Below are 13,593 nucleotides of genomic sequence, written 5' to 3' on the forward strand. Positions count from 1 at the left end.
ATCCAGTTAATCGCAATATTTAAACGCTTATATGATTTCAAGCCCCCACCCCCTCCCCTCACTTTCCCCACCACCTCTACACGCGGATATAAGCACACAGCGTCTACCCCCCCCCCCCCTCCTCCTTCCATCAAGACAGGATACCAAAGCTACTTGTTAAATCTAATGCATGCACTGTCAACCCGTTCGCACCCCGTCACGTCGCCGCTCAATATAGAAACCGGATTTTCTGGTATTACCCGCACCTCCATTAGCCGGAGCACCCCTCGAAGCAGCAGCAGCAGCAGCACCCCCACTTACAAACACTTGGATTTGCCTACCACAACCGAACCAAAACCTTCATACGAGCTCCTCGTGCACTGGGACGGGCGCGGTTAATAGCCTTAATTTATTGTTTAATGGGAAGTGTAAGCAGTTGAATTACCCAATCTTAATTAATTACATCGAATGACAATGATGAGTACTTTACTAATTTATGAATCATATAAATACGACAAAATTATGCCAGTGGAAAACCTTTTTCTTTTTTTTTTAACTACGCGTTTTGGAAACGGACTAAAAATATGCTGCGGTGTGGATGAATAAATACATGAATGAAAAACGTGCATTAGAAAGGTAATGGATCGCGTTTCCAAGAGCCCGACGACAAGGAACCAAGTCGGTGTCTGACCTGAGTGCGGAGCCATGGAGAGATGGGATGAGTAGTACTTCCCCGCCTGGAAGTGCGCCGGGTGCTGCGCGGCGCTGTGGCCGCCCGGCGCCATCCGAGACGCGGCGCTGTGCACCAGCGCGCTCCGCTCAGTCAGGAGGTGGTGCGGAGGAGCGAAATCGCGGCTTTCCATCCGGCCCGAGAAGCGATAAATCCCAAATCCCGAGTCAAATCCGGAGGCACCGAAGGTCTCAGGCGCCCAGATGCAAATAATCCCCTTTATGAACTTCGGGATCCGCTCGCACTGAGCGGAGTTTTGGCTTGGCAGGGTGGAAAGTGAGTCCCCGTCATCTCCTACAAAGGGGAAGGCAGGAGACACGTCAAAGCTCTGACAATAATGAGTCAAGCTGGGATGGAGCCATGCAGAAAAGACTCGACTGACACACAGTCGCTGCTCACGTTCGCGCGATAAACAATATGAAAAAAAAGAGTTCACTTTAGAGGAGGAGGGAGGAAAAAAGTTCACTTACACGCGATGCGCACAATCTTCAATGAGAAACATCTTGTTGGAGAAGAAAGGTGAGCTGATGTCCTGTGAGCAATATTTGGTCCCAGCATGCAAGGTCTATTTTGCCCCCCCCCCCCCCCCCCGGTGCAGCACATATAAGCTTCCTGCGTGCATCCATCATGTAAATAACGCCCCGCCTCCCTCTTAGATTGTTCAGAAATGGAAAAACAATCTGAGCCAGCATGCAAATATAGCCCAAATCGTCTAAATTGTGACCATTGTTCTGCAAACTGCGGTTGCTGTTCGTGCTCGGGCGTCATTTTGTTTACCCTGATAAAATTGCATTTCTTCTCCCACTTGTCATAAAAAGGGAAAGAACAAAAAAAAAAGGAGGGGGGTGCGTTCTGTATTGTTTTAATTTCTGAATTTATTTATGGCGTATCCTCTCAAACGCATTTCACTTCTTTTTCCAGTCGATCCATTGTGCTTGTTTCTCGCACGGCAAACATGATTGAAAAGCACAGTTCCATCAACGTGGTGGCAAATGCCATGTGAGTGCAGCACACACGCGCAGCGAGCAGTGTAATCACACAAATCAAATCACCTTTATGCTTCGGTGCGATGGGGAGCGCGGCAATAAACAGTGAAATAGTAGGAAATCATCGACTTTATATGTATGCCTTATAGCCCGGGTCATTTACTTAAATAGGGCTCCCTGTGACGCTCAGATGGAGAATCATCTATTGGGCCTTTCAGTGGTCCATCTCGAGCTCTTGATAGAACCTCCCAGGAACCGAGGAACAAAGAAAACAAATCTGTTTCTTGCCTGGATCAAATGGGTTTTTTTTTAATGCTAAGGAACATATCCATGCACGAGAGAACTTTTCAGGTCGAGGGGGGCACTTTTAAAGTTGCCTAACTTAATGCATGTCCGGACTGTCAAGTGCATGCATGGGCAAAAAAAAAAAAAACAGAAAAAAACTCCTTGAGTGGCGCACGTTTGAAGTATTCAATTGAAAGCATTGTTACTAATTGTTTACTGTTTTTTTTGCATGCGGGACAATGACGATGTGCTCGCAAGAGGTGAATTGTGGGGCCTATTGAAGCGCGCTACAGGAGAGCAAAATGGACTTTACCTTGTTTCTGCGTGGGTTCGACACAATGGTCTTTCTCCACGGGACAGCGATCATAAACAACTATGCTCTGACATCACTCTATACATTTTGCAGTCCCCCCCCCCCACACACACACCTTCCTCCCGAGCCGTAAACACACGTCTTCGTGTTTACGTTCTACGTAAACAGAGAGCCACTCGGGCTACATTTGAACAAGCTGAATCTGTCTCGTGTTATTGCACGGCCACGCAAACACAACGACGTGAGTGGATCTCGTCGAGAAGAGTCAAAGAAAACGACCATTTGCAAGCAACGTAGATGTGTGCGTGCGTCGGGAAGACTCAACAGGACTGCCGCGGACTACAGTACAGACATACAAGCCTGCTCGTCACACACACTCATGCACAATACACACACACTCACACACATTTTCGCTATTACACTATTGCTAGATAAATCCGTAAGTAAATTAAAACAAAAATTGACATGCGACAAGATGGGTAAAAGTGACAAAAAAAAATATGTACCTGGTCCTGTGCACATTCATCCACGAAAGCGGAGTGCAAAAAGATCTACAACCGGCTGAACCTTTGGACAAAACTGTACAAAATGCATTAAATTTCCAAGTGACCCGGGTTAAAATCTAAACCAATTACTCCCAACAATTCGACAATAAAGTCAAGTCACAACGCGTAACAGCGACACTAAATCCAGGGCGTTCAAAGGAGGGCGGCGACACGGGAGACACAAGCCCAGCCGAGGTGAAGGAAGCCCGGCGTCAACATAGCCGAAGTATCGGGGGGGAGGATGGAGTTATGGAGGTTGGCATTTATTTTGGAGTAGGTACTTTTTTTGGTCCAAAACACACAATTATGTAAAATGTCTAATAAATACAAACTCTATATCTTCCAATAAATAATAAATAAATACAAATAAACGAATTAATCATTTACAAACAGAAACGCTTTTGGAAAGTGGAAACAGTCCAAAAGTAGCACATCGTCAGAAATCTCCGAGAGGCTACTGTACATTATGTTTTGTAGTTATTACCACATCAAAAAAAAAACATAATTAACGTCGATAAGTTTAATCTACAACTACATCTTGTGCATCCTGGTCTGATTTAAAAACAAAAAGGCTTCCATCATGCGAGTCAGCGAAGAATGACACATTAGTGATGATAAAAAAAGAAAAAGAAATAAAAACACACATTTGCTACTTACTGGTAAGTTATATCCCTTGTCTGGTGAGTGGCGGCTGAAAAAAAAAAAGAATATCACAGACGAACAAAAAAAATCATGCAAAGTGAAAATCCCCGAGTCGCCGAGATGAAACATGTGGGATTGATTACATCCTATGCTGCTGCTGCTGCTGCCGCTGCTGCACACTGTGCTGTGCACTCACTGGAGGTATGGCACAGACGCGCCGGAGAAGTTCGGGCTTGTAGTGAATCGAGACTCGTTCATGCAGCCGGGGACTCAGACACGCCGGGGGGAGGGGGGGGGGGGGAGGAGGAGGAGGGTGGGTAGTGGTGGTGGTGGCGGCGGCGCGGGGGGGGGGGGGGTAGTCTGTGTACGGTGAGGGTGAACGCGCGCGCCTACTGGTTTGAGGACGACAATGTGAAAGCGTGCCCGTGAGGCACCCCCACCCCTGCACCACCAAACCCCCTTCCTACTCCATCCGCCCTTACCCCACCCTAGGTTTCTCTCCACACGCACGCACGCACACACACACACACACACACACACGCGCACACACGTACCCCCCCCCCCCCTCCACCTCCACTCCCAGTCGTCGGTAAACACGCGTCACCATTGGCTGCCCATCTGGGGCATCAGAGCCAATGAGCACGTTGCTGTAGTGGAGGAGGGAACTGGCTCAAGGTTTGATTTGAAGCCCTTCTGTGAGCACTGAACGGCCACAAGAGAGATGAGGCCTGCTCTGACTTCGACTCTTCTTACTAAATCTAGTCTGAGATAGCATGTTGGTCTATTGCGTTGCAGTGACGTCCCATATTTCTTGCATGCTACTACGTGTGGAGCGGGTGTCAATCTAAGGCCCGGGGACCAGAGATTGCCCGCCACATCGTGTTTGTGGTCCACTAAAGCAAAATATAAGGTTTATTTTTCTTGATTAATATTTTTTTCAGGGGGCAGAATATCTGTGTTGAAATTGCATTCGTTTTCACACTGGTCTTTTCACCAAATGATTCAAGTTGAATTAAAAATGTCAAATCATAAAGTGGACACGAGTTGGACATCATCTTGAGAAGTCTACTACCCTGTTTTCTCAGGCATCAGCACGGCAAGTAGCCACACCAGCCAGTTGGACTGCTACTAGAATCTTCCATCAGGCTACCGCTGGCTGTCAAGCCGGTCGGCTACCAGTCAGCGGCCACCGCTACGGCTACTCCTCCGCTAACATGGCGCTCCTGACCTCCTCATCATGTTAATTAGCCCCATGAGTAAGCGTCCTTGGATCCTTTCAAAGGCACTATATGACTCTAAACTATTATTATTTTTATTATACACAACGGCAAAGTGCCATCAGAGTAAAAAAGATGTATGATGAAATGAATCTTACTGTCATGCATTCACCGTTGCAGACTGGTCACCCCCAGCGCATCGTTTATAACAGTGAAACCTCAAAATACATAATCACTAGTGGTGGAACTGTTCTCAAAAATCTGACTTTGGTCCAAAACGGAACCATGTCCAAAATGTTCCATGTGGGATTTCGGTACGCATCTGTATCATACTAAATGTTCTGTACCGAAACACCGTAGTCATGTAATTACTGTACATGATTGCCTCCTTGCATCTGCTAATCATCTTACAACTCATTTTGAACAGAATCAAGGAACAGCTATATACTAGAGTGACTCTAACTACCAGAGACAAATTCCTTGCTTGTTTTAACGTAAATGGCCAATCAGGATGAGATTGTACTTTTAGCCCCCCGCCAGACGACTTTTTACATGAACTTCTTACATTTGAAAACACACCTCCCGTTTATATTCGAACAATACACTACAAAATGGACTTCTTTTTACCAAGGAAATAGGAACCAGTGGTTGTGACTGACTGATTCATTAAAAATGCAAACCCGAAATGATGAACATTAGTGATGCAATTGACTCTGAAACGCAAGATATTGTCGAATCGTGGCCTTATTTACAAGAACTGTTTAATATTGTATTAATTATTGTTATCTTATTTTTCTTCACATATGAGCATTATCAAAATGAATAAAAGATGGCTTGTGATTTTTTTTCATTGTGGCAAACCATCCAAACTATTATTGTAAATGACTAACAGTAAAAGCAAAAAAAAAAAAAAAAGTTACTTTTATATTTCAGGACATTGCAGAGTCAGTGGTCTAGGAGAAGTACCAGCCTTTTTTTTTTTTAATATAGGCCTACACTAAATGTCTGAAGTTCTACTTCAATACCTCTGATCATTTGAGATATATGGGTGGTTGTCCGCATTTGTAAGGTTTGAACGTATAATTTTAATTTTGCTCATTTTGTGGCTTGTGCGTTCATATGGCTTGGCGCTGTACACATGCGCGTGCGCCAGCGCTTTCACAGACAGACACACGCACGCACGCACGCACGCACGCACACACACACACACACACACACACACACACACACACACACACACACACACACACACACACACACACACACACACACGCACACACACACACACACACACACACACACACAGGTGCCTTATCCACGACTGTCCTCAGGGTTAGATTTCCCTATGCTCGAGTTATTTAGCCCACTAAATGTGGAAGGATACGGCCTTATATGTTTCCACGTCGAAATATATGAGTTGTTACAGTTTAATACACGATTCGCGTCCGGCTTTGTTTACACTGGCACTTGAAGGGTTAACTGGGCTCCGCTTCCTTACGCGCTTCCCGATTGGCTGGCGCGGGTCCAAGGCGCTGTCCATCAGCGAGTGTAAACAAGGCTCTGATTGGCTGCTGGCCAGTCCGCACTGGGCTGCCTTGAAAAAGCAATTACTGCCCCCGCGGTTTCAAGGCAACCCGCGCCGAACGATGAAAGGAGATAAGGAGGAGCGGTTTCAAGGCGCCCCTTCTCCCCCCTCACCTCTTGCGCGAAACCCCCGTTGGCCCCCAGAGCAAAAGGAGTCAAGAGTGACTAAATCAAAGGGAATGCGGTAAAAAAAGGGGCAAATTACACGCCGAATGAAATGTAGAGGAGCTCGATGCAACAACAAGAAGTTTGTGTCGAGGAAACGAAGAAGAAGGCGCGGCGACGAGGAACTGCGAAGAAGCCGACGAGCGCGAGCGGATCGCACCAAAACTTTGGACGAAGGATTATCCATTTTCAAAGTGAGTCATGTAGGCCCTGCTTGAGATTCAGTCGCCTTAAATGGACTCTGTCGATGATTTAAGAAGCTGGATATTGTTCTTCAACCGCTTCGTAAATTCTGCCATTAGATCCGTCAAGATTGGGAAGTGCGCGTGTTCGCCTTTTTATTATTATTTTTTTAAACAAAAATAATTCCTTAAAACAGAATAAGCCATTTTAACCGCAGTGATTTTATTCATTTATATTTATATAATTTGAGGTCCTGACAAATGTAAATGCAAATGCCTGAAATAGTCGAGGCAGACGCGAACGTCTCATTTGCTTTGGTCCGGGCCCAAACAAAACACTCCAAGTCCGTACGACCACAAGATGAGTGACTATACGCACTCGGTGCGTCTTGCTTGCAGAGAACAATACTAAATAACAGAATCAATTAAATATGAACCTTTAATTTCAAGAGAAAAATGTATGGGCCAAATTAAAATTATTAGGTCTGTAATTACATAATCGACGAACGAGAATTCCACAACTTTGCACTTCTCCAAAGCTGCATGTATGTAATTTGCAATATTTGTAATTTACTATACATACACACAAATGGAACTGCAGGGTAATGACTCGAATTTGTGGAAAATAAAGTTGACTTCCTCTCCAAAGTTGTTTCTTATTCACTCGAGTCTAAATAAACGAGTTGCAAATATGCCAAGGAAAGACTCGAGACATTCCTAGAAATGTCTTTACATTTATCACTTGAATGACGATTTGTTCAAAACACAAAGTCGACTTCATCCATTCACCGCATGCTAAATAATGATTTGGTTTTGTGCGTGCTATGCAACAACAAAATATACTGTAAAGCTGAGTGGAAATTGTAGTTCCCAATGAGTGACTAAAATCGGCATACAGTATTTAAAAAATATATTTTTTTTTGTTAAAGGTTACTAAAATATGCTAATAGGAAATGTGCAATAGTGAGATTTTTTTTTTACATTAGAACATATTGTCTGATGATTTGGTCAAAATCGAAATCACACAAAATGAAATTATCCCTCAATCCCAATCTTGTTGATCTCAAGGTACAAGTGCATACATTACAATATATCTAATGTTATAACAAATATAATTTGTGTATCAATCAAATTGTTCACCTTGCCTACTGCAGTGTGGTCTAAAAGAATTGATCACAGCACAAAGTTGACTTTGCCCTCAAAATTGCTCATTTACCGAATTACGACATAAAAAGTTATTGCAAAATATGCTGCTGAAAGAACAATGATATTCTTGGGTGGCTGACATTTGAACAGTTTATTCCTGACATGATTGAGTTGGTCCAAAACCAATTCCCAAAATGAGAAATTACCACTGAATCCAAAATTTAAAAAGTCTCGGGGGAGGGGGGGGGGGTTAAAAATGTTTTTTGTCCCCCCCCCCCAGTTGTCCTCAGCATCATTTTAAGCATTTAATAAAAAGAAAATATGTTACATTCATCGTCTGAATTGTTTTTTTTTAATTTATTATGTTTTCGTCAAAAACAGCTATTGCAGTTTTTTTTCACTGAAAAGTGGGGGCTGTGTGTGTGTGTGTCCGCGCCCTCCCTGAGCCCTCGTGCTGAGCGTGGGGGTGGTTGGGCGATTGAGGAGTGGGGTGGGAGAGCTTGGGGGGATAATTAATGCGGATTGACTGATTGCTCTTGAAACAGAGCGGTCCTGCACTAGGATTGTCGTCAAGCAGTGAAGCGTCCCTGACTGACACTTTGCACCTTCCCCTCGCGGCTTTCTATTCTATAGGGGCCTGGCTCTTCTCCTCCTCACTCAAGCCCCCGGTGCAAGGCAAGGAGCCTCGCATGTCCCGGGCTACTTAAAGCACATCTTAAATCAAAGACTGTTCCAAAAGTGACTTTTACCTACTCTGGTTTCCTCTCGTGCAAAAACTGCACCGAGACGCTGTCTAATAGTTTGCCGTTATATGCAACCTAAACTTAGAAGTGATTCTGGACTATCAATAAAGCCAACCTAAATTACAAAATGACATCCAATCCAATATATATACACAGTATACTGTATATGTAATGACTTTAGCAAATATAATAAAGGCCGTCTTTATAGCTCTCAGCACAACAATATCGGCTTGTATTGAATCTCAGATTATGCAGATGTACCTAATAAAGAAGCTCGGGCTGGTAGGTGTCTATATAAGCATGATGAAGAATGTTAAGAGTTCATATACTGTATATAAGATGGTGCTCGTATTAAGTTTGTCTCAACGAGTTGACTTGACAACCCCAAATCAACATTAGAAGCTCAAAGTGGGCTAATCGTTAATCACGTGTTTGGCGCCTTTGCGTAATGGTAGGTTGCATTTAGAGTCTTTTTTTTGTTTTTTTTTTTGTCTACGCTGCTCTGTCGAAATATGTCTTGACGCGAAACTGGTTGGTGACCGCTGTGATGTGCCGAAAAAAAAATATTGGTTCATCGTCTCTACTTTTATCGCATTATGGTCGAGTATTCCAATCGATGCGTCGCTCGCATTGGATCCGATTGTGCAGCTGTGCCTGATAAAGTGATGGGTGAGTATATATTGGGAGTGAAGGTTTGTCTTCAAGCAGCAAGTTGCTGGATCCTTTCGTTGTCAAAACCGCAACATGTACTTCGGGAGGCTGAAACAGTCATATGAATTGGAACAACTTGAAAATAGACAGGATTGACATTGATGACGTTGTTAGCACAACAAAGCGTTGCTTTGTTGTTTGGTCCCAACATTTTGCCAAGTTGTTTTGACTTCTCTCTCCAAGTTGGGGGACAATATAAGCACAATGAAAGAGATCAGAATCAATTGCTTGGATCTGGTTAAATCAAGGTTAATATGTGGACATATTTTGCCTCTGTAAGATTTTAGAAACACTTCCGAGTATGATGTGGTACAGAGCGCGCGCGCACACACACACACACAACGCCCCTATTGAGCCATTCAACTTCACATTCGGAAAGTAGTCGAATAAAATATTTCCTGCACATTACCAGCAAATGGCAAAATTAACCTAAAGTAGGTGCCACGCCGACCGCCTTTCATAAGAAACCAGCAAACTTTTTGAAACGTCAAAATGAGACCCCCTTGGAAAAGTCATAATTCACAACCAACGGGAAACATACCGAATTGAAACGAGCTCCGAATGGGGCCAGCCGTCTCCACGGGTGCCACTCAAGGAAAGACAGCCGCCCCCCCACCACCCCCTATTTCTGATAGAATTACAAAACACAGCCGTTCATTTGGGAGCCGGGCTGCCCTCAAGGTGCTGCGGCCATCTCATGAGACAAAAGAAGACGTATTCGACTGCTAAATCAGCTTCGAGTGTGGGGGAGAGGAAAAAAAAGAAACACCCTAGACAGCATAATTTTCATACTATTCTGGTGGACAACACTGTGTGTGTATATATATACATATATATATATATATATCAGATCCTAACCACACGTAACAATGAAAAGACAAGACCGGACGCAAACACAACATGACCTTTCCGCAGCTTGTGATCATGCAGACAAATGAAACGGGAGAGAAAGAAGCGGATGGCAACTCAACGCAAGATGCCCGAAGAAGAGATAGATGGTGGTAAAACGTGCGGAATGGTCGGGCGCCAAATTAGTACCTGTCACGCAGATATATATCCGACTGTAATCAGCTCCAGGCCTGTGTGGAGACGACACCGGCATCTATTTATGGGCCATCAAAACATGCAGGTAGAGGCTGTAATTATCGTTAGGATTTATGGCCATAGCGTGTTGTCTTGCATGCGTTTACATGGTTAAATTTATGCGTTTTGGAATCATGCTCCAAAGTTGATTTATTTTTTAAAATCTTGACTTTAAATTCATAAAGGTAATTTATTTCGGGTTGGCATAAAGTGATCAACCAACTTGGACGACTCCTGAAATTTCACAAATATTTTCTCACCCGGGTGGGCGGGAAAATAGAAAGAAAATAAGAGTCACTCAAGCGTCTTAACTGAAGATTACAAACATGTTTTGCTAAACTCTAAAATGTCCGGGAATGTTGAGGTTGGGTTTAGCACAGTGGCTGGGTCGGCCACCCTGGGGTCAAAAGGTCACATGACCCTGTGCAACACAACACTCATCTTTGAAAGATTCTTGAAATTATTTTGACCAAAGATCTTTGCATAGGACACTTGGTGCTTTAGTGGACACACAAGAAATTCATTTTCGGAAACTTTTACTACAGGGCAGTGGTTGTGAAAGTTTTTACGCCAAGTACCACCTAAAAAAAAACAACTCAAAAAAACCTTCTCACTCCAAGTACCACGACTATGATCAACGTTAAAATACTGTACAGCAACATAGCAGGCCTAAGTAACAATCAAAAACTCGGCAAAAAGGCTTTATTCCTAAAAAATATACAGTATATATTCATATTGTAACACTTGAGGCATTAAAAAATACATTAAAAATGTATTTAAATGATTCATTTGAAATGTGCATCAATGTTGTACCTAAATAAATATTTGAAAACAAACAATTGAAAACAAACAAAAAAAATATAGATATATATTTATATATCTATATATTTTTCCCCAATATATATATATATATATATATATGTGAACGCTGGCGCGTTTTGGCTGCCGCTGCTCAACCCGTATTGTTTTGTGTTTTTTGTTATTGTAAAGTGTCCTTGGGTGTCTTGAAAGGCGCTTATAAATAAAATCTATTATTATTATTATTATTATATATATACAAATGCATTGTAGATAAAGTTAAATACAACTGAACTCTATTTTGATACATTGTACTGGATTAAAAGTACTTAAAAGTTAAATACAAGTGAACTGTACATAAATGTACTCTACTGGACTTTACTAAAAGCTGAAGCCACTGAGCCATTCACGTTATCCGCAGTGCGTGCGCACACACACACACACACACATTAACATTGTGCTTACATTTAAAACTGTACTTTTATCATTCAATGAAATGTAAGAGAGACAGAGACATCTGAAAATAATTTAGAAGTGTTTGAACACAAAGAGCTATAAAAGATCAAACGCAAATGTGTTGCACCAACAAGTTCAATACAATACAATACAACTTAAATGTATCCGTGCTATGAAGGAAAGGAAATTGCTTGGTCACCATGCATGTTGACCAAAAGTTCAAAAATAATCTGAAAATCCTCATTAAGATCATTGGGAACGTTGAAAACGTTTGATATAGTTTCAAAAATGTCGCTTGGGGCAATTGGCGTGAACATTCCACAAGTCACCACTTCTCTATCCCCCTGCATTATGCAATCCAGTTGTGAATAACACGTTATTATTCCTGCCAATATGTTGATAAAATAAGATCCTCAAGTTTTTTTTGTACCAATAAATGAGAATGAGCTTATTGTATTACTCTAAAATTGTACAATACGATAGTCGCGTATTATGTTCTGCACTCCGTCTTTACTGTCTCATTCAAATAAATGTATAAAAAAAAGTGTCCGAGTTGTTGCTTAAGGTAGCAGTTTGTTTTTTAAGTAGAATAATAGTCCCTCCAAAATAGGAAATACAAAGTGATGCTGACTCGCCGGTTTTAAAAGGTCAAAATTAGGCTGAGCGAAGGCGTTCGTGGCATGCATCGTGATGGTTACGATAACACTGCGTGCGTGGGTGCGCGTGGGCGCGCGCGCGCGTGCGTGTGTGTGTGTGTCGTGCAAATAAACAGCTTGGTGTAACCCAAGCTTGAGCCAAGCCTATATGATGTGAACTAAAAAAAAAAGGGAGAGCCCATTTGACATGCTTGAATCGGCGTGTACGCGCCACTCCGTGACACCACATTGCCCTCGAGAGGCCCCAAATTGACAAAACCTTCCAACATTGACTCGATTCCCAAGACAAATTTGTCACGTAAGAGCCATAAAACATCCATCCGTCCATTTGCATTGACTTAATTGGCAACGGTTGAAAAGAAACGCTCAACTGCAAAAAAAAAAAAAGACAAAAAACAAATGCCGTTTGGTTATCGGAAGCGCACAACAATGTCGTAATTGCGCAAGCTAATTTAAATAGGACCCTTTATTTACAAATAAGCAAAACAAAAACGGAGTTATCTAAAGATAACTTTTATTGGAAGTTGCTCAAGTACCCGCAAAGTCAGCGCACATCACCTCAAAGTCAAATAGTAGCACATCCTTACCTCTTTTGTTGAATTGACACGCCGTGGGATTCCCCCCCTCAGAGAAGGGCCGGATCCGGTGGCCGCGAGGCTCCGGGACGTCGTGCACTATTCAATTTCTGTCAGGACCTCAATGGCAACACACAACACACAACCTCGACTGTCCTCCGCTACTTTCTTTTCTTGGAGCTTTCTTGATTTTTTTTTTTTTTTAATCATGGGAGGGGGCAAAAGCACATCATCGAGCGAGTTACACCCACTTCCACTCCTGCCGGCGAATCTTAGGCACACACCTTCGTCTGAGTGTTTTGTTTGCAAATATGATTAAAGTCCGGATCTGCTCATTGCAATTCTTTTTTTTTTTACATTGTGGGCAATCACCCTTTTAGGATACTGGAACAAAAGTCATGTGTCATTTGTCTGTTATTTATTCATAGCTGACCCAACCGTAGATCTAACTTCCGTTCTGGAGGTCAGAGTGCAGCCGGCGCTAAAGCAAAAAAAAAAAAGAAAAAAGAAAACCCACCCATACATTGTTGAGCTTTTTACAAGCGTTTTGGACGCGGACGCGCGCACCCAGGTCCAATTGGAGGAGAACTATAAACATTTAGCACGGGGCGTTAAAGTCCGCGGCATTTTCGACGCACACGCAGCCCCCGCCGCCTTTGATCACTTCCAAGCGGTCCGGACAAGTTTGTGCGTAAAAGTGAATTTACCTCACGATTCGAGAGGGGAAAGAGAGAGAGAGGGGGGGGGGGGTAGTTCGACCCTCGCTCTGCCGCGTCCTAATGATTGCAAACAGGCGC

The 13,593-nt window shown here is 43.0% G+C and overlaps 1 protein-coding gene across 2 annotated transcripts in view; it reads right to left on the reverse strand.

Annotated features, from left to right (window-relative positions):
* The window catches only part of bahcc1b (BAH domain and coiled-coil containing 1b), a 66,560-nt gene extending 53,433 nt beyond the window's left edge, over positions 1-13,127 (reverse strand). The window contains exons 1-3 of one of the 2 annotated variants that reach the window (XM_086099402.1): positions 3,624-3,731; positions 3,496-3,529; positions 671-1,003 (exon numbers count right to left, since the gene is read on the reverse strand). In XM_086099402.1, coding sequence (XP_085955528.1) covers positions 671-842 — 172 coding nt within the window. In that variant the 5' untranslated portion in view covers positions 843-1,003; positions 3,496-3,529; positions 3,624-3,731. Of the gene's footprint in view, positions 1-670; positions 1,004-3,495; positions 3,530-3,623; positions 3,732-12,808 lie in introns of those variants that run through there. The other variant, XM_086099403.1, reaches the window with a different exon arrangement.
* Positions 13,128-13,593: the final 466 nt, after the last annotated feature.

The sequence above is a fragment of the Hippocampus guttulatus genome, chromosome 19 (genome assembly GCF_054856545.1).
Source record: "Hippocampus guttulatus isolate MCC_2025c chromosome 19, RoL_Hgut_1.0, whole genome shotgun sequence".
Taxonomy (NCBI): Eukaryota; Metazoa; Chordata; class Actinopteri; order Syngnathiformes; family Syngnathidae; genus Hippocampus; species Hippocampus guttulatus.